General features: G+C 38.4%; 1 protein-coding gene across 1 annotated transcript in view; it reads right to left on the reverse strand.

Moving 5' to 3' along the window:
- The window catches only part of LOC146721149 (cell adhesion molecule Dscam2-like), a 41,883-nt gene continuing 19,285 nt past the window's right edge, over positions 1 to 22,598 (reverse strand). The window contains exons 2-4 of the mRNA XM_085487354.1: positions 490 to 636; positions 271 to 388; positions 1 to 130 (exon numbers count right to left, since the gene is read on the reverse strand). Of these exons, the coding sequence (XP_085343480.1) occupies positions 100 to 130; positions 271 to 388; positions 490 to 636 (296 nt within the window). The 3' untranslated portion in view covers positions 1 to 99. The remainder of the gene's footprint in view (positions 131 to 270; positions 389 to 489; positions 637 to 22,598) is intronic.

The raw sequence follows: 22,598 nt of genomic DNA on the forward strand, positions 1-22,598 counted from the left end.
TATCATTATGTCTTACAATTAGGCACAAGCATAATTAGGTATTCATATTGACTACAGATTCTCGCGAAATTGTAGAATGATTGCAGAATGAATGCTTATTTAATATTTCGCGATTTCTCGCAAACGATACCTAAAATTAAAAAAAATTTTTAAATAAATAAAACTTACAAAATAAGAGGCGATTTGAGAATCACAATTAGGTTTTATATAGCGATAACAATACTTTCTTTCGTGAGATCGCGCTTGTGAAAGGTTTTCGCAAACACTTACCGATATTCCGGCGAAGGGCAGGCTTGTGCCACGCAGACTAATGACGTAGATTCGTCTTGGGCGACATGAACGACGCCGGAGTTTTCGAGTATCACGGGAGGCATTACGCCTCTGTGATCTGTGAAGCAGAATGCAGAAAACTCGATGCGTCACAAGCGTTTCCCAGCGATGTGTGCACAGTAGTTTCTTTTAAAACTTATCGACGTTACCGAGACTCACCTGCTATCCTAATGTTGGCCATAGTGCTAACGACCACTTGTCTCGTGAGACGGTGCATCGTACGGCATCTATAGCCGTTCAGCTGGTCGCTGAACTCGAGGCTGTGTACCAGAAGCTCTCCCGTGGGAAGCAGGTGGAACTTGCCATCTATAAAATGTAGCGATCGAAAGCCATCATGAAATGTCAAACGTATCGAAAGAAGATCGCACGGTATACAGGATGTTATATATAGAGGATGTCCTAGAAAACTTACATAAATAGTAAAATATTTTCTATCAACTTTTGTTTATAGAGACTTATATAGTTTGTCTTGAAATATTAAGACGTAATTTCTCGGCAAATGTTTATTCTGACGATAAAAAATAGATATAAATTCGCGAAAATATTTCTGACTGATAAAAATTTTACAAATGTGTAACATTCTGTATATTATGCTATACATATATTTTAATTCCATTAAATTATTAATTAATCCTATTTTTTCTATTTAATATTATATTTTGTGTTTCGCAATTAGTCGCAAAATTCGCGAGCCGGAAATGTTTCGGTAGAGTTCCGCTCAACGTGCATGAATAATACACGACTTCCTAATCCCGTTGTATTATTCATATCGAATGAATGTGCGGCAGCAATAATTGGGATCAATATTTTCACGATTAAACCGCGCCAGCATTATCCTTAACAATCGCGATAACGCCACACTCTGCCGGATTACGATATTTTTGGAGGACACGATTGTACTCGCTTGCACGATAATTACGCTAATTCCGTGGTTTCATCCTTGTCTGATCTGTACGTGACATAGGAGTACCCCGTTCTTGCCCCAAACTAAACTCAAGGTTTCCTTAGATAAGCCCGGGTACGACGCTTAACGACCACAATTATCCTAACAGTTCGCCCTAGAAACCTTGAATCTTTTTGAGATCTATGAATCCGTGATTAGATTGCGCGCTTAATTTATACGGCAAGTTAAGAACGTTTAATAAAAATAAAATCAGAATTTAAAAAATGAAAAATCCTTTTTTAAAATTATTAATTTTTTTGTGCAAAATAGAAGTGCAAAAAATTTAAAGTAGCTTTGTAAATTTTTTTTTTTTTTTGCTTTTATTTATTTCAAAATTAAGTTTTTGTAAATTTAAAAGAAATCTAAAATGCAAAAGAAAAAATAATTTCAGAAAATTTTAAAATGAAAATTAAAGAGCTGTTAAAAAAAAAATTGAAAAAATTAATTTTTTTTTTCCAAAAATTTTGGATTTTTTTTTAAATCGCAAGGGATTGGGGAAAAAATTTTTTTAAAAAAAAACATTTTAATTTCCGGTTTGTTATACAAATTTTTGTGGTTTTTTTGCGCGCAAAAATCCCATGCATTCAAAACAAAAAAAAAAAAAAACAGAGCGACAAAAAATTTTTTTGGGGTTTTGGGGGAAATTTTTTGGGTTTTACTCTTCCGGGATATTTTAAATAAAACCAGAAATGATGAAAGGTAAGGAGCACTGCGAATAAGGAGTTTGAAAGATTGCCCGCCAAATCAGGGGACCGAAGGTCTATGTATTAGGGTTTTCATTGCAAAGAGCCTAAGCCATGATTCCCCTTTAAAGGTAAAACGTCGTGCGCGTAGATAACCAGTTATATATAATCGCGAATTCTAATTAACGTATGCCCCCAATCGGACATTGCTACTTGAAAAAGTTCGCGCATAAAATAAAAAATTTTCTTGAAAGATGTTTAATTATAAAAATTTGGAATTTTTTGTTGCACTCGAAAAAATGCTAATTGATAAAATTTATAAAAAAAATTTTTTTTGAACATATAAAAATATTTTTAAAATAAAATAAAATTAATGCATTGACTTTTAAATCTAAAATTTATATTAATTACAAAGTATTGTAAATTTGTGAAAGGTTTAGAATTAAAATTTTTTTTCAGAGTCAATATTTTCAAATTTATTAAGATGACTCTCTTTTTGAGATTGCTATGTCTTATAAAGTTTATAGCATTTTTTACGGTGGAAGGGACAATATTCTTGTTTTTAATTTGAATTTTTTTAACTTAACGATTGCTAAATTTTGACTATTTAAAAAAATTGGGAACGCAAAAGGTTTTAAATTAACATCTAAATCTTTTTCTACTCGTGTCCCTTTTTGTATCTTTTGGGAACGATCGGCGTTTACAGCAAATCTATTAATTTGCGTGCTACTAAAAAACGGTGTTTTCGGGGAGGTCGGCGTCCCCGACAATCCCCCTCGTGATCTTGCTCCCTGCATTGCGGGGGAGGACGCCGCAATTGTGGATATTAAATTTCGCGGGGAGCTCCGCGGGGATATTAAAAATTTTGTTTCGCAGGCCAAATGGCCAATGGCCGAGAAACTCGCGTCCCGTGACCCCGCTAAAAACGCTGTATTGTCCCCTATCGCATTATATTTTTTTTGTTATTGCCCACGTTATCAGCAAAAATCCGAAAAATTTTTTAGGTTGTATCAGTCTTTTGGGACAAAGGCTCGGTTTTAAAAGTTCGGGAGCCGTTAAATTTTATTAAAATGGGAAAATTTGAATTATTTAAAAATAAAGTTAATAAAAATTAATTTTTATATTTGAAAAAATTTTTTTTTGAAAGAAAAAAAGTTTTAATTATTAAATTTTGGGGGTTTAAAAATTTTCATTTTTTTTTTTGGTGAGCATTATATTAAATTTTTGGGAATAAAAAAATTAATTTTCAAAAATTTTTTCCCCCAATTATTAAAACCCTTTATAATAAAACCCCAATTTAAATTTACATTATTTTTTTTCCCAAAAATAGGGTTTGCTTTTCGCAAAAATTCTCAAGGGGGGGTAAAAAATTTACCCTTTCGGGGGAAATTTAAGTGACGGGCTTGGGCCAAAACAACCCGGAAAATTTTGCTAGCGGGTTTGATGGGGAATTTTCCCGGGGGGGTTTCCCCCCCTGATTCCCCCCCCTATGGTTGTATTTAAAATGAAAAAAAAATTTTTTTTTAAAGCCAGTTTTACAATTGTTGGGGAAAAACTTTTAAAAATAGAATTTTATAAATTTCTAAAAAAAAATTTTTATGGGGAAAAAAATTTTTTTTATTCACCCCCAAAATTTTAAACGAATTTTTTTTTCCCTGTTTTTTTTTGGGGGAAGAAAAATTTTTTCCCTCAAAAAAAAATTTTTTTTTCATAAAACCCACGGGGTGGGTTGCTAAAAGGGTTCCTTTGTGAACCCCCCCAAAACGCAAAGGTTCCTTTTTTTTTTTTCCCATTTGAAAAAAACCGGGAGTCACCGACAGCCGTTTTAAAAACGCGCCCCGCCGCGTCGTTCGTCTTTTGGGCGGGTTGTCCCGTGGTCCTAGCCATCCCGGGGCGCCACCTTGAGAAATGGAAATTTCCGGGGGCCCCCGGGGGTCGGGGGCCGGGAGGGGGACGCGGAGCAAAAAAACCCTCCTTTTCTCCCGTCGTTGCCTTTTTTTTTCCCCCCGCCGCGGCTGGTCCCCCGGGTTCCCCCAAAGCCTGCCCTTTTCTTTCGGGTTTTTTCTAAATTGGGAGGGCCGGCCCCCAAAGGTCCGTTAAAAACCGGGTGCGACCCCGGGGTTTTTTTTTTATTTTCCCCCGTGGTAATTTTTTTAAGAACCCCCCGGTGGCCGGTTTTTTTTTTTTTTTTTATTTATTTTCCTTTTTTCCGTGATCCCCGTTTTTAATTTTTTGGGTGCCCCGGGATTAAATTTATTGTTTTGGAAAATTTTTTTTTTTTAAAAAATTTTAGCCCGGGGGTTTGAAATTTTGGTTTTTTAGGGGGGGGAGGGAAAAAATTTTTTTTTAAACCCGAATTAAAGTTTTTTAAAAACGGGCGCCGAATTTTAAAATTTCGGGGTTTTAAAAATTTTTCCCTTTTTTTTTGAAAATTTTGCCAGCCTTTTAAAAAATTTCCCCCGGGGAAAGTGGGCAAAAGCCGCCACGAGGGGGGAAAAAATTTCTTTTTCCCCCAAAAGGCAAAGTAAATTTTTTAAGGGCCCCCCCCAAAACCCCCGGGGGGGGTTGAAAAATTTCCTAAAGGGAGTACCCCAGTGAATTTCAAAAATGGGTTTTTTTTTTAAAGGGAATTAGGGAAAAAAAAGATTTTCCACCCCCCTTTTTGGGGAAACTTTTAAACCCCCTTTTCCACTTGGGATTTGTTTTGGGAGGGGTTTTGACGAGTTTTTTTCCTTAAAAACCTTGGGAAATTTTTCTGGGGAACGTTAAAAAAATTTAAAAATTTTTTAAAGGGTTTTTGGAAATTAATTCATGGAGGGTTTTGGGCAAAAGGGGAAATACCTTTTTCGGTGAAAAACTTTTTTTCCCCAAAACCCCCAAATAAAAATTAAATTGAAAATTTTTGTCGGAAAAAAATGGATGGGTTTTTTTTTATTTTTAATTTTCCCGAAGGCGCAAATTTTTTGGGGGGTTGAGAAGCTTTTTCTTAAATAAGTTTTTTTGGGGCAACAATTTTTGGGAGAAGCGGCAAGGGGTCCATGTCTTGTAAACCGGTTCCCATTTTTTTATGCGGGTTGAGGGGCCCCCCCCCCCCCCCCCGGGTTTCCATTTACTTCCTTCTGTTGTTTTTAAATATTTGTAACCAAAAATTTTCCAAAGGGGGAAAATTAATAACTTTTTCCCATTTTACCGGGGTTTTTAAAATCTCGAAAAACGTGAAATTGCGCGGCGAGGGGTAAAAAAAATCGAAATTTAGAAAAAAATTTTCCACAACAAAATGAAAAAAATTGGGCGAAAAACTTTGGTAAAATTGGGAAAAATTAAAAAAATTTGTAAATTCAAATTCCGTTTTGGGTTTTTTAAAAATTTTTTTTTTATGAATAAAAATTTAAACCTTTTTTGGGTTAAAAAATAACCTTTTTCATTTGAAAGGAAGGTTTTTTTTAGAAAGCAAAATTTCGTTCGCGCGGGGGAAATTTTAAAAAACCCCCCAAATTCCCCTAAAAAAAAATGAAAAAAAAATTTAGTATAAAATGGATTTTTTTCATTACATATGAAATCATTTCATAAAAGTAATGATTTCATTTGATTACACAATGCATTTTCGTGATTGCACATGTAATCATTTAGGATTTTATGTGACACATACAATTATAAATAGCATTTTATCTTGAATTTGATCGCAATTTACTACGGAAAGTGCTCGTGCCACACATGATTTCATCACAGATTTCATAATGATTACACATGATTCCAATGATTACACGAAAATTCAAAATGATTTCTGCTGACTACATATGATTTCATTATGATTTCTAATGATTCCGCATGATTTCATTTGACTTTATCAATTACATCTGATTGCAAACGATTACATGGGATTTCATAAGGATTTCATAATGATTTCGGGGACACTGTCCCACGATTACATTAAGTGGTTACCCCCTCGATTGGAATCTATAAAGTTGCGAGACGCAAATACAGACACTCACGCGCACATATATAGCTGGGGAGATTTCGATATTTCTATCTCTATTCTTCGGTGAACGTTAACGGACAGATTCAATATAACACGATAGATATGAGAGATACGAACTCGTAATACACGACAGACGTTGTGCGAGAATACTTGGATCAGTATTGGAAGGCCGGAAGTGAGGGATATCACGTTGACGGCCAGTCGTATCAAGCGGAAAACAGTTTGACAAGTTCCAAAGTGGATTAATCAACGTGCTTAGCGTGCCTAGTGTCGCCGATCGAACGGTGCCGTTGCAACCAATACGTCGGGCAAGTTATTCTCCTCGTATAGTGCGGTGCGCGCGCGAGGCGAGAGACACCCACTTCTCGGGCGTAAATGCTTTGATCGGGGGCGTGAAAGCATGAGTCAGCAACTACTTGCAGGCTCCTCTCTTGTATCGTTAGCGGGCGCCCGGTTATTAACTCTCTCTCTCTCTCTCTCTCTCCGCCCACCCAAGCTGCATCCTTCGTGTCAATGTTATGGCGAAATTTGCTACGAGTCATAGGAGTCGCGATAAATTTCGGCCCGTTCGCACAGTTAGCCTACATAGCCCGTGTGCTTAAACTTTGAACTGCATTGACTTAACTCTCATAACTACTATTATTCGGATAAATCATCGTCTCGGCCTTGTAATTCATGCACTCCTATAAATTATCTCGATATTCGGATATAATCGTTATCGATTTATAAACGTTGCTATCTATTTAATTCTTCGATATATTGATTTTGAATTTATAGTCTGTATTAATTTTTTGGTTTAAATCCATGTCGCTATTTTTCTCTATCAGTTTATAATTGCGCTATCTATTTGATTTTCCGATACATTATTTTTTGATGCATTATTTATAGTCGGTATTAATTTTTTGGTCTAAATCCATGTTGCTATATCAATCGCTATCAATTTATAATCGCGCTATCTATTCAATTCTCCGATACATTTGGAATTTATAGTCAGTATTAATTTTTTTTTGTTCTAAATTTATGTCGCCATTCTTAAAAGCTCGATTAAACTTTCGCGAGCCAACTTGCATTTGTACCTTTCAATACTCGCAATTAATTTAGAAACTGATAAACGTTAAAACAAACGCAGCTAATTGCGCTGATTTACAATTTAAATTGGGTAAAACGGAACTCAGGTATTTCCTTCTCCTTCTCTTCCCTTCTCAATACTATACCTATAGAATATCTCGATCGCGACAAGATGCGAGGTTCGGAAAAACGCGAAACTCGTAACGACATTCGCGCCCATTGTAATTCGTTTATAACGACGTTCGAGAGAGAGAGAGAGAGAGAGAGAGAGAGAGAGAGAGAGAGAGACGCGCAGGGCGAGTATTTCGACCGAATTTTGTAATGCTGTCGCGCGTGCATTGCATTGCATGCACGCAGCATACAAAGTACAAAGTATGCAAATCGATGTGCGCAAGAGAGACAGAGAGAAAGAGAATTGAAATCCTCCATCGTCCGGTGGTGTCCGGCAATTACGTTCGTCGTCACGCCGGCCAGTTTCCGGGAATTCTCTCTCTCTCTCACGCGCGCGCGCGCTACTTAATTACTAATTCCGCGCGAGTATTACGCTGACGCAGGCTCTCTCTCTCGGGCGGAATTCCGCGCGTCGCTTCGCCCAAGCGACGTCGCGTCGATTTTCGAAGGCGTCGCATCGGCCGCCTTAATTGGCAGAAAATTAATTACACATTGTGTACACGCATTCGACGTCGTTAACTAGAAATTCAATCGGACGGATTGCGCCAAAGAGAGAGAGAGAGAGAGAGAGAGATTATCACTTTTAGTAATTTACGACGAGCGGGAAAGAACTTGAATTTATTTTTATATTTATAATAGAAAAATGTAATATATGCACGTCGAGCGTATATTCACGTGAAAATTCTTGCCGGATGAGATATTTCGTTCACAACATCTTTCCATGTTTATCCAATTCAACGTAGCATCGATTTCTATGCTTCTCCGTGTGACCTCATGGAGATATTTCGAAACATCTATACAAATCTCACTGCGCACCTTAGCTGCTGCACAGGTCGGATTCACGTCAACATCCCGCTTTTATGACGCGTCCTCGTAGAGATTTACCTATTGACGTGGAAAATTGAGGAGTTCGATGGAGACCGCGTCGCGAGCGAGGGAGCGCTAGTAAGATTGAACATACCGGTAGATGCTCAAAGTGACTGGTCGAAGCGACAGAGATAGACGAATAGAGCTGGTCAGCAAGTAGGAGGTATATAAACGGAAACCCGAAGGGAATATGAACGCGGTTGAGACAGAGAACGAAATAGAGAGTGAGAGAGAATGAAGAGGATGAGGGAGATGCAGGTGTTGGTGGGTAATAGCTCCCTATTACCATAACGCTCAGCTAAGCCGGCTAATCGGTTCCGCTTATGCCGATCGGCAAATTATTAATCACATTGCGCGTAGATTATATGCGTCTATGCCGCGGTGGCATTTGCACTTCGCACCGCGTTTACCAGTCGCAGTCGCACGGGCTTTTAGTGTCGCGTATTTATCACGTTTGACACGTTTGATTTTTCAGGAGAATAATGTATGGTAGATGCCGAACTCTGCGGAATTTTGCGTAATTTTGCGTAGCCACCGATAAATTATCTTTAAAATGCTGGTCGTATCTTTTTTTTTTTTTTTATAAGCGCGAATGATTTATTTCCATTTGTTCTCTCTCTCTCGGGACTACTTTGATGTTTTATTCTAGTTACATACGTACTCATAAAATTCAATTATTATATATATATATATTATTATTACACAAAAATCAATTACAATTCAATTTTCGCAAAAGTAATTGATGCGTGTATGTAGGATTGATGTACTATTTAATGTACCTATATTTCATTTTATGCGAGTGCGTAGTTTAGTTTGATAATTACATAAAATTCAATGACTGTACTTTTTCATATACAATGGTAACACCTCATTAGATTTTGTTTATTATTTAAATACAGATTAAAGGAGATATCTTTTTATTGAAATTAATCTTTACAAAATGAGTGTATCCGTTTCGAGCTTAAAGAATTTTTAAATTTTCAACAAACCTTTCACTTAAGATGGAAGTGTATAAATTTGAAAACACTGAAAGAACTATTAGATATGGGAATCTCGGCTCGCGGTCGTTCCTCTTGGGAGACTCTCTCATGGTTCTTCTTCGGTCAGTCTCCGAAATCCGAACACAAGCGGGATTTCTATCATCTGCCTGGATTTTGCTCTCTCACCACGAAGCATTCGAATCGGTGGGTTCGGTAAAAGGAGCTCGTGCTACGAACCAGGAATCAATAGGCGGAACAAACTGTGTAGGTGGGTAGAGGTCTCCGGTAAGATTGAATTTGCAGACTGCCTCTCCGAGAGTTCTCGACGAGGGGCGAATCCCGGAGAAAAGGTGGAGGCCAACATCGGGACTTGATAAGAGTTTACGATCTCGTACGACGGCGGTTTTCTCCTCGCACTAACTTCCATATCTTTCCTCTTTTTTCGCTCTGCCTCTCCTCTCAAGAGAACTCCCGATGTTTGCTCTGCCTATCAAGACGGCAATTATTTGATCCGGCTAGTGAAATGTATCCCTTGAATCTTTTCCTTAGTGCTTTTCTTTCTGTTCACTAGTTCGAGAATGATCATCGGAATTTAATATACAATACGGAGAGAAAGATCTCTCTCTAGATTTTTTTTTCGAAAAATGTGATTTTGCTTAATATAATAAATATTAATGATTCAACATTTAAGTGCCATTTACACTATATATTGACTTGAATAACTAAAATTTAATAACTTTGAAAAACTTAAAAAATAGCAGCAATTGTTAAATATGTAAGAGAATAATTGAGAAAGAGAAACACCGAATTTTCTAGTTTTGAATATTATAATTAATTATTATTAAATTTTTGTTCCATATATTAAGAAAATAAAATGCCGTTTTCTTGAAAAATCCAGCAGAGTAGTCGAATTTTCATTTCCTTTTAGAACATAACAAACAAGAGTAGTAGAGACTAAAGACGACATCGATGCCCACGGGAAGTTTAGAAATTGATAGAATCGGTGATAGTTTGCACAAAAAGAGGGAGTAAAAGGGAAGGGCACAGAGGTGCGCAACGAGTTATTCTTGCCTTCGTGTAAACGCAAGTCGAAGTCGAACACTGCAACAAGTTGAGAAAGTTGTTTAGACGCCTCGGAACGAGACGGAGATCGCTCCTGAAAAACTATGGCCGTGCAGGGACACACGGGCAATTTTCCAGCTCGTGCGGAAAGTTTCCGCGGCGGGCAACAAGTTGAGAAAGTTTCAACATGGCCATGGATGGCGTCCCCGAGGGAACGCTTCCGCGGGCCATTTCAAAAACTGAACGACTAATCTCATGGCTTCTAGCGAGAGAGCGCGATAGGAAACTTTGGCGGAGCGACCGGAGTCTGCAACTTTTGCGCGAATTCGCTGCGAAAAGTTCCGGATCAGCTTGGATAAGCGTGTTAGATCGAGCGTCGGGCAGGCGATATCTCTAAGGTTCATCTCGGGTATAAAAGAAGATAAAATATTATTTTTATCTCGTTTTATGCTCTGTGTATATGTTCCACATTTTTAACTCGAAAAAAATCTCTCTAGAAGAATACTGATACATTTCTGCAAAGAAGAATATATACATACGTACTTAAATAGATATAAATGCATATATTATTTATAAATTTTATATATACATATTTTTCATCTTTCTATTCATTTTGTTATGGGTATTTTATTCTTATAGATATATATATATGAGCTTCTCTGAAGTCAAACCACCGGCTCAATTTTTTGTAAATATCTTAATTCTATTAGAGCACATATTAGTTTTGATATTAAAATAAAAGAAAATGAGATTAATTAATTTAACTTTTGAGAGAGAGAGAGAGAGAGAGACACAAATATTTTCTTTTATTACTTGTATTACTTTTTTCCTTGTAGTTTATACAGACATTTGACAACTTTTCTTTACAATGACGTTTGTGTTGTCACATGTTTTTCAATTTCAAACTTACAAGTATATATGCATTTATAAAATTCTATCAGGGGAATTTTCACGGGCGAACACTTATAACAGTCCTGCTTTCAAATTGTTTGTAGCACCCTTTTCTATAATACTTCGATACCTGGGAGCGAAACGTGAATTTACAACCCGTCGTCAACAGCGAGACAGTATCGCGTTCTGGAGGTTTTGAAATTTCTCCGTCAGTTGCACTTTTGCCGGAAGAACGAATCCGGAAGGGTGTGAGGCGGTGCTCGCACCACTCACACCCTTGGCGTCGTCCTTTGTCAGGGGTAGGAGGACGGCTCCTCAGGAATGGTGTCGACTTCGCGAAGGCGTTGGTCCTTTCAATTTCCCGAATAGAAGACGGGCGACGAGGAGAAGGACAGGCGGAATGATTGTTGGAAATATGAGAGAAACTTTCAACCCCTCATTCTCTTTTCTTTCTCTCATTCTCTTCTCTCTCTCTCACACGGCAAGCAAACGCAAGCAATTCCGCCTCTCTCGTCGTTAAAGCGAATTCGCTTTTTCCACTCCGTCTTCTCTTTCGTCTTCTTTTCTCTCTCGCTTGTCTTCTAGCTCGCATATAGTCTTCGCAAGTGCTTCGCAGCGTAAGCTCTTCGCCATTTTAAAGCGTCCTAAAAGTCCGCGTGCGCACAGTCGAGTTTTTGGAGCAAAAACGCACTCGTCTTCCTTGGTTCTACGCTCAGCTCGATTTTGTTTCTCATTTTTCTCTTCTTGTTCGTTTGCCAAAATTCTCAGCACTTTTTACTCGCGCGAATTTCTTTACCTCTATATTGCGTCTAGCAGATATTCAGCAAAATGAAATTCTTAATTTCGCTGCATCGTGGAAATCGCGAAATTGTCACTGGGAATAAACTTTGTCATTCGTGTTGAAAAGTTAAATTTAAAGAGAGTATCGATCTTAAAGTGCGATTTGGGTAAAATATTTTGTGACGAACAAATTAAACGAAACAGAAATCTATTTAATTTGGGAAGAGCCTTCATGTAGTACTTATTATTATTATTATTGTTAAATGTTTTAATACCTCAACAAATATGTTAGCGTATTTTATTCTTCAGCGAAATCTGTCTGCTTACATTTTAACTTTTACTTCGATAAAAACACGATTAAAGCGAGATTAAGAATTAGCAAATTGCAAATGGCACGCACTTTTACCGGGAACCGGGAATAAATCCAGGATTTATTCTGATCCCGGACGGCTAGGAGGATTGGTAAAAATGCGAGGCACGTTTTACGCTCGCACGATGCTCGCTCGCACGAGAGAAATCCGTGTGTGCGTTTTCTCTGCCCTTTTTTTTTAGACGAAGCGCCGGTCGACCGGGGGGGTTGAAAGGGTGAAGCGAGGGGTGTGTCGACTGTCCGATGTCGGTGGTAATGCTGGGGATGGTCAGTGAATTGAACGTGGCGTGAGAGTGGGATCGGGGCAGGTGTAAGGATATACGCCCGCCGGGAACAATGAGCGCAATCAATGCTGCACTGCGCCCCTTCGACGTCAATCAAACGGCCGCCGAGTACGCGCCATACTACCCCATTGGCCTCGATTGCCTTTTGTCGCTCTTTAGTGCTCGCTACAGCCACTACAGAGGGGAGGGAGAAAGAGAGACATAGAGAGGATGGAAAAAAGCGATATGGAAAGAAAGAGATAAAAAGGAGGTGGAAAACAGGAAGTACAAGGGTTAAACGGAAGCAATTGAATGCGGGAGAGAGAAAGAGGATGTTGCTCGAGAGAGCGCAAAGAGAGAAGCGAGCGCCGCATGCCGAATGTGGCGAATTCCTGCCGAGTTGCAACACGCGTATTGCGAAGAGAAGGTCGGTGCGCGACCTAATTTCGGAGGGCTAATTCTCGCACCTCGTCCACCCTCCGTCGCATGTCTGTCCGTGTCCGTCCGTCGCGTCGGTACCTCCAAAATTGCACACACGCATGCATGCCCCCTCACATACGTGTATACCAGTTTCGAGATATTTGAGCCTGATGTGAGACGAATTATATGTATAGAAACGAATTTTTAGTAATTTAATCATTTTGAAATTTTTTTTGGACCATTATTTGAATTTTTTAAAAACACACGCCCTTTTAATCATTCAAGCTATTGTATATTGTTCTTTTTTCATTTTTAAACAAAAAACTCTTTTATAAAAATAATGTGATTGAGAGAATATACATATAAAATTGAACTTTGTAATTGAGAAAATATATTATTTAAAAAACATGAGAAAGAAAGAGAAAAAAAGAAGAGACATGTGAACCTTTTATTAAAAAAATTTAAATTATTTTTTTTTTCTTTATTACGCAACAGCGGTCTCATTTAATGTTAATTGACGTTAATTTTGATGTGTATAATTTCTATTACAATTTTATAATTAAAAAAAAATTGAATTTTTCAACTATCGTCTCTTTCGAAATTTTGCATTTTGCAAATTTTTATTTTTAGACATCTTTATTTTAACGCGTATCCATCTTCGTCGAATATCGCTATTCCGGGGGTCTAATTGACCAGGACAGTCGCGTGTACGAATTTCACGAATGGTACTCTCTTCGTATCTCTTTGACATGTTTCCGCCCAACGAAACCATTGCCAGACGTAACGTCGCGTCAGCCGCGGGATGCAGGAATGAAGGGAGGAAGGGTAGTTTAAAGCCGCGCGAATATTCGGCATCCAACGTCGCTTACTCACATTACAGTTGCCGCTTTAATAATCCGGCTTGACAATTGCGTCTAGCTTCATTCATGCAACGGCCAAGTAACGTGTAGCGTTCATAATTCGGTAGTTGGTACATTAATCATGGTGCTTTGGCATCCGACAAAAATTAAAATCCTTGTCGTACCAAGTCGTCCAAAAAAATACCCGTTATAGAGAGTTCATGATCCGAAAAATATCGCGCGGCACACGTATTTGCTATATATAATCTTCGAGTATAAATTATTAACGGATTAAATTTGAGTGCAGAAATTTAAAATTGCTCGGTTGCGTAAATTCATCATTAGCGCTATTGATTGATCCAATTCGTAAGCGAGGGGCAATTATGCATTTGCACGTTTCCGCAAATCCGCATGCCGCGCCAGCGAAACGCCGAAGCGCTGCGCTTGTTTAAAGCTGGACAGGTCGTGTTTGTGCCGAGTAACACGATCCACGGATGTGTTGCCGTGGTATAATAATTATACTTCATTATTGATCACATACGCAGTAATGATCCGAAGGGTTTCCTGGGCTCCGTTTTAGAATCATAGCGCGAAGCGTCGGCTTACATATCTCGTTAACGATGAATCATTATGCAGTGCACTCGGAGATCAGTGTAGTATTTGTGTTGGAAGCATAAATTCGAAATTACATGTCAGGAATACATTGATAGGATTTTCGCATTCATCTTATGATTGGGAATTTCAAATCTCACTTACATGAATAATAATCAATATGTGTCACATCGCATATCTGACATATTAAATGCATTCGTATATGAAGAAAATACATTTAGAAGTCTGATTTTTAGATAAATTGTCGATTTACTTTTATTTTTATTCTAGATAAAAATATATAATGTAAAAAGATACGTAAATTTTTTAATTTGTAATATATATTGCATAGAAATATATTCTTAGATGCAACACAATTACACGCTATACGCATACATAAGTATATATACATACTGTTATCTCTATAGATATATGTATATATAGATAAATTTAAACCAAACTTTCTCTCTTTCCGATCTTACCTACATCGCACTCGATAAAACGTTCGATAATAATCGTCTTCTTTAATAATTTAGCGCGTATCGTCTTTTAAACGCGAATTGTCACGCGCATCGGATTAGCGATAGATCCAACCCCGCGAAGTTTATCGTTTTCGACGGCTGGAACATGCGGGCTCCCAGCGCTCGTCGTATAAGATATTACGAGGGAGAGGACTATCGGAGAACGAGAGAAAGGTGGAACTATGGCAGGCACGAGAGGACACCGATGATTTCCCAGGGGGTCGGGTCTACCTTCTCTGTCGTCGTCAGCGTCGTCCTTTCGATGCTATTTCTTCCCTTGAGCGTATCTTATATCTTGGGCAACATGGTCGTTATTCCGCGGATTCATCGACGCGTTTCATTAATCTGCGCCAATTTTGATATCATAAAAAAGCCCGCGAGGGTGGAAAATTATATAAAGAGAAAAAGAGTAAAAAATTGCGAGAAGAGAAAAGAAATAAACCTATATTCTATTGTATATATATAATTATAAATGGGAATAACAGTATATACACGTATTTAATAATACAATATTATATAACCATTAAATTATATTATAATTTAAAATTATATTATAATATATAAAATCATATTATATAATATAAAATATTATATTGTTATACAATATGTTTTGAAGTAATTTAAAGAGCGTGCGATATGAGATAAAATTTTACATATCTGACGATATGTAAAATGTTATATTAATATTTCATCGACTAAAAGTCTATTAATAAATTTCGTACTCGGCTCAGCTGATCGATTTAATACGGGACGCTCTTTCGGAGAGCACCATCACAAACGCTAAGCAATCCGTCCTCGGTTTCCAACGTTTCCCAACGAAACGGTTGTTTGCGTGCCGCTCTTTTTCCACCTATAACTTCCGCTCACGTAGGCGGAATAAATTCGAGCGGTTACGAGTGGGAGCGTGTGAGCCGCGCGGGATATTTTATACAGCGCATAAAATTGCGGCCGATGTCGTCAATTTGTTTTTCGCCCAGCTCTTCCTTCCTCTTATTTTCCTCTTACCCCTTCCTCATTCGTTCATACGCCACCGTTTAGCCCCGGGAGTCGCGGCTTTATGGCGCCTTGGACGGAAAACGTTCCCGTGTGCGCCTCTGTTCTTTTTCGTTTTCCTCGAGAAGACTCTCTCTCGCTCTCTCGTCACACACACCTGCGGAGTTTTATCTCGAAGTTGCACGCGCGTATCTTGGATACAACGCGGCCTCGAGGTGTTCTCTCGGGGCCATCCCACCCTCCTCATCCCTTTTGCTCTTCCTTCTCCTGTTTGGGGATCTGCACTATGCAATGCCGCGCATTTCGAGGAAAGTTCTAAGCAGGTTTTCGCTTACATTTTGCATACATCCCCGGTGCTTTGCGTGTCGGTATGATTGCTCCGACAAAATATGCGCCATGTATATGATGTGTATTTTAGCTATCCGATTTTGTACGTGATATTTTTCTCTCTTTGTTTCTCTCTTTTCGATTATTCCTCGTATTTACGTACAAGCGCGGCCGGTATTGCCGATATTCTTGTAAAACGTAAAATAAGCTGCTGGGAGGAATATTTTACCGCGCGACAATAAAGCGATATTCGCTTCGTATATATGCATCGTATCCTGTTGGGTGTAAATATCGATCTTTTTTACACTTTTTTTTTTTTTTTACCAATATATAATTTCCGATTTTTTTTCTCGGTATAATTTTTTTCATTCAGATGCATTTTAATATTTTTATATTTATAAAAGAATTTTATCGCAAAAAAACTTCTGATACGCGTCATTCAAAATAACAATTCCTTTCTCATTTTATCAGTTTTTATTTATCGTAATATAATACGACGTGTTAAACACCGAGTCTACCCTTTGATCAATGCGACTCAATTATTTGTAACATTTGAACGATCGCGATGCAGCCTCTACATTCGACGCTATATTTTCACGTCCGTCTCTCTGTGCTCGTCTCAAATGTTAAAAACTACCAGTGACGGAAATTCGATACAAACGAGACGTACTACGGGCCGAGGTGAATCTTTAAGATCTAGGTCACTGTCTCGCGCGCCTGTCGTATCAATTTCGCACGATGTTCACTCACGCGCCATTACTTTTGCACAACTCTATCGCCATTACTTTCGCATATTGTATATTGAGTCACATAACATATGCAGTGCAGCTAAGGGAAAAGGAAAGGAGCGAATCTTACTAAGCGATTTTGTTCAATTATTTATGCGGATATTTTCGCCATGTATGTAGATTGATAGTCTTTACTCTCGCGCGAGCAAAAACTATTCTTTTTTTATCTGCTTTTTTTTTTTTGATCATTGCACGTCTGTACGTGCGCAATTTGTTTCCAGACGAGACCGGTTACTATCACAGAAGTCAGGCGATTCCTTCTACGCCATTGCATTTTCAGTTGGCCCTCTCGTACCTTCTTCGTCCATTACACCTGCATTGCCGCTTATCTTGAGACTCCAGGCGCATCTAACGTGAATCTCTCTCTCTCTCTCTCCCTTTCCTTCCCCCTCTTTCTATCTATCTATCTCCCTGTTCTCTCGTAGCTCTCGCTAAATCTCTGAGAGGAGTGTAAATTCGCAAGTTAATCATCCGTGTGAGCTCGAGTTAATGCAGATAACGTTCACAAATGTCCTGCGGTAATAATTTGGTAATTTGGATTTAACGATGGCAAACATGGAATAATTTATAAAATAAATAATTTGTTTTGGATATTATTTACTATTACAAAGTATTCAATATTTTACTTAATTTAATAACAAAAAGTATGATGCAAAATGCTTCGTATATTCCATAGAGTTAATCTGGATTTACGTTATACATTTAACGATATAATTATATTTTGTCTATTGATAAATTTGGCGAGAGCGGAAATATACGAAGTGTATACGATTTATATACCGTTTTATTTATACATCTAAATTGAGATGTCGCGAATAGAGAGAGAGAGACTACTACAAACACGCGGAGCAAACATGTGCAAAGGTTGCCCTCGTGTAGATGGCCCAGTGCGATAGTTTGAACGACGTCGATCCTCGATAATAAGGCGCCCGGATGAGCGGCAACGAGGGGCCATTGATGCGGAGACTCGCATCCCTCGCTTATCAACGCCGCTTATCGGCATTGCCCCTATAGGTTTCGCCGCGACACGCGCTCGCCTCCTGTTTAACGTTTACATCGCAACGACGCTATTCAAAGTTTCCGGGAATATATTTCCGCGGAGAATTCGCGTAGAATAATCCTATTTCGTTTTCCTGCTTCGTGTATCGTATCGTATCGTATCGTATCGATCGACGACATCGGTCGTTCGAAAGACAAGTGCCCGTAGGTGCGTTCGTTTCGCACACACCGATAAGTGCAGCGACATCGGATGACACACACGGGACAGTTGGTATTTCGAAGTTACGACTCTGACGGACAGGACGGGATAAAAGCTTATACCTTTCCAATTGAATTGATGCTCCGAAAGTGTGCGTCGGGCAGAGAGATAGGCAATGCGACACTGAAGTGATAGCTCCGCGAGTTTGTCCGTCCGCGTTATTTGTAACGTGAAACAGAGCGACACACATCGCGAGAATGTTTCTCGTAAAAATATGTCGCGCGCGAGTTTTTCGTGAGAGAGAGAGAGAGATGACTTTTTCTTCTTTTTTTTGCGAATTCTCTGGCGGGAAAATATTATTTTTCTAGGGAGAGATTGGGAACGCACAGAGAATCCCGGCTTTTTTTTTCGCGTGCGCGATGTGGCGGAAATTTTACCGACGAGAGAGGGAATATATATATATATATATATATTGAAAAATAAATAATATACTATCTCCAATATATGAATATTACGCGAGAGTGTTAACACGCAGCCATATAAAAGTATTGTATATATATATATATATATATATATATATATATATATATATACAATACTTTTATATGGCTGCGTGTTAACACTCTCGCGTAATATTCATATATTGGAGATAGTATATTATTTATTTTTCAATGATGTTGCGCGTTATAAATCAATGAACGACCCGATAAAAGCTTCACTCCGACATTACTGCATGAATATTTTTGTTAATCGCACGACAGTTTTATTTCTCGCGTTTTTATTAATAATTCCGTTTTGCTCGCGAGAGATTACTCGACGGAAAATTAAATATCTATATATTATAATTATTATCATTCTCGTATCAGTGATATGTCAACGTAAAATATATATGTCACGACGATTCGACGTATCGGAGTGCGACCGCCGGAATTTCAGTCCGCCGAAAACGACCCGGAATTTCGCAGTGTGAATGGAGGCTGCCAGGGTAACACTCGGTGTAGGTAACACGCTACAGGCCGCGTTTCGTTCCGCCATGAATTCCAATCCCGGTTAAAACTCCCGTACAAGGTGCAGCAGGCTGGAATTCCTTCCTCTGATACTCCCACTCTTTTCCTCATCTATCTCCATTTAGGTGATAAATGAGACGGAATTACATGTATTTACTATATACGTATGACGACAATGCAACGGTATATTATATAACGATATTATATATATATATATATATAATAATTAGCGCTAATCAGTCAGAGTAAAGGTGAAGAAATTCTGCAGCTATATCGGGTTTAAATTGCTTGTAATATTTTATGTTTCTAGCGAGAGATAGCCGTGTTTATTTATTGTTGCTACGAACATTTTCTCCCCCTAGAATAAACTTTGTTGCTCTTTCTCGAAAGACTCGGTAAACTCGAACTTCATCGGCGTAACGATAATGGGGCGCGACGACGCCCGGAGGAAAACAATATGTAAATCGTTCGGTGCATCCCAATCAAAGTCGGAATCCGCGCTGCACCGTGCACCGGCGAGTTTCCGCGCTTGCCTAACGACGCAATCTAAATTCTGAAGGCTTGCTTCTCGAAGTACGCCAAGGTATATATCGCCGATTGGATAGAGAAAATCCATGTTGCGGCGAAGAAAGCTGCCGGGCGAGAAAGGAAGGGGATATGATTTTCCAAGAAAGGGCTTGCGCGAGTCGCATTGGGGATGGACCGTTTCGTTTGCCTGCAGCGATTTCACTAACTTCGACGACGATAGTGTGTCTTTTTGATCCCGTTTTGTTGGCGCAACATGAATTCGTCCGTTTCGTATATATATATAAGAATCGAGTTTACGGGAAATGCGAAACTTTTTCGTGTATTTGTGAATAGAAAAGGAGATTGGCTCGACTTTCAAACGGGTCGTCTCTCTGCGGTCTGTGAACGAAAATAATTTCAAAATACTCGATATAAAAATCATATATATATATGCCGGAAAACGAAAACAATAGAAGGAATTGGTCGGTTTTTTATTTATAACAAGTGTACATATTTTTACAAGTTTTTTTCGTAACATGATACTGCGGGGAGAAAAATATCAGGTTTGTATTATTTCTGCAATATAGCACAGCAAATATCACATAATCCTCGTATAAAACGAAATATTTTGTTATAAAATGAAATATATATATATATATATATATATATATATTAAACAGGATTATTTTCATATATACTATTGTTTCGCTTCGGGGGAAAAAATATCAGGTTTTAAAATTATTTTTATACGTTATATGCGAATGGAATTAATTTAATTTTTAATTTAGATTTTACTTGGGAAATAAAATTAATATTCCGTTCGTAATTCTGTACGTTTGCGAATAGAATTGACGATAAAAGGCACGATGCGTCATTAGAGCTGAAAGGATTAATCCATCTGAGATACTGAAAAAGAAAAAATCACCGCATGAATTATTCCTTTCGCGCGGTGAATTAGAGAAACAGGTGAATCCATTCATTTGGAATTCCTCATCTGGAAGTCGGTGATCATCAGCCACGTCGATTACGCGAGATGCAAATGTCTATCAGACGCGCGCTTATATTTTGCATGTCGATCGGGAGGGTCTGGTTTTGCACGACGCGACGTATCTTCCGCTGTACAGCAACAAAAAAAGAAGCGCCTGCGTTTCGGATCGCTTGTATATACACGCGAATTCATGAATAATTCACGAATGCGCGAGTTGTTCGCATTCTGAGAATATACGCGCGGTCGCGTATATGTGTTACAAATATACGACGCGAAATCGGGATTCGTGGGAATCGTACGCATGAGCCAAGTCGTAATAAAAACGAACGAAAGCACGAAGCAGATAAAGTGTCACGTTGGATGCACGACATTTCTTCTTTTGACTGAATGGCGTCACTCTTTTTCCGACGTGACGCAACAAATTTCTTACATATGAGAAATCCAGAAAATATATTTTTATCAAAGCATATATTATTTCTGAAATATATACAAGTATATTATTTATATTAAGTAAATAATTTATTAAATAAAATGGAACAAAGTTACCATAAATTGTGAAAAACTATGAAATCTCAAACATAAAAGAAACATATATTCGATTGAATTTATACAGTGACAATTTTTCTGCGTGATTAATTATCGATATATTGTCGGTGTTACTTATATTTACGAATCGAGCAATTACGCGTGACTTTAAGTAATTTCACGAGGCGCGACGGTAATATGAAAATGTCCAAAGCGGATTCTTGTTCGAGGCATTGAAGTGTACAAGAACGTTCTTGAGCGACAACGTCGAGGTTTGGCGCTTGTTATCGCGCTTCAATCTTCGCGAAATGAGAGGAGAAGAAAGCGAAAGGAGTCGACTATCGAAGTAGACGTAACTGTACGGCGCGTTCCGACTATAAATTCCGATCGCATTATCCCGGCCGAGTAGATTCTCGTCGATTTACGATCGCGCAAGCATTTCTCTCTTCCCTCGCGCGTATGAACACGAAAATAATATCTATCGCCTCGATATTCTCTTCGGGACGCGGAAAAATATGTATTTCATATTCAATATTGCAAGTGATCTCAATCGTGCGCGAACTGCCATTTCATAGATGATTATTTTCTGAAACCTTCTATGTACTCTACGTAAGAAGAAGAGAAACTGATATAATAAACAGCACACGTAGCGTAATACATATTTTAATAACGTATAAAAATATTATGCGATATTATGCTAGGCATATAAAGTACCGCGATCGTGTTTCAACAATCGTAAAAGTAATGGAAAGGAAAATGAAAGCCCGAGATAGACATAATTCTCTTATAAAATCGTTGTTATAAATTCTATTTGTTACGAGTTGATTGTAATATTCGTATGAATTATTAACCTACAACAGATATTATTTAGACATTTTTCTTTCGTTATTCATTTTCGCGTATAATACGCACGATGACAAATATTTAGATCTCATCAAGGTATTAAATTTTTCATCGAGTTTATATACCTGCAACATGAAAAATTGAACTGTCATTGATCTTAGCTACCCCCTCGCCTTCTCTATTAAAAAGTACTTGTAAACATCGCGACGAAGTAATATAAAAAGTTCTGGACTTTGAGAAGCGGATCATCGCTAAATATTGACGTGTAAATTATCAAGAGGGAGTAAGCGCTTCATTGAATAGGGTGTTCAATATTACCGGCGACATTGAGGCCGGTGAACGAAGAAAAATTTAGCGGTAATCTCTAGAGAGAAAGAGAGTGAGAGAGAGAGAAAGGTTGGACGAAGCAATTCCCTCGGTGGTTCTCTTTCACGTTGTAGACGTTGCTCGCTTTATGTGCGCTTCTTTGACGTATGTACCAGCAAAAGCTGCTCTCCTTCTTTTTCTCTCTCTCTCTCTCTCTCTCTTTCTCGTTCGCTTTCAACCCCTCATTGCCCTTCGTCGCACTTGTCTCGTCTACCACTCACACCACTTACCCCGTCTTTTCATCTCGTATCTCATCTTTCTTCCACGCCGGACTGAGAGTCCGCCGTACAATCGTCGC

Source organism: Nylanderia fulva, unplaced genomic scaffold (genome assembly GCF_048542155.1).
Source record: "Nylanderia fulva isolate GAGA-0341 unplaced genomic scaffold, ASM4854215v1 Scaffold54, whole genome shotgun sequence".
Taxonomy (NCBI): Eukaryota; Metazoa; Arthropoda; class Insecta; order Hymenoptera; family Formicidae; genus Nylanderia; species Nylanderia fulva.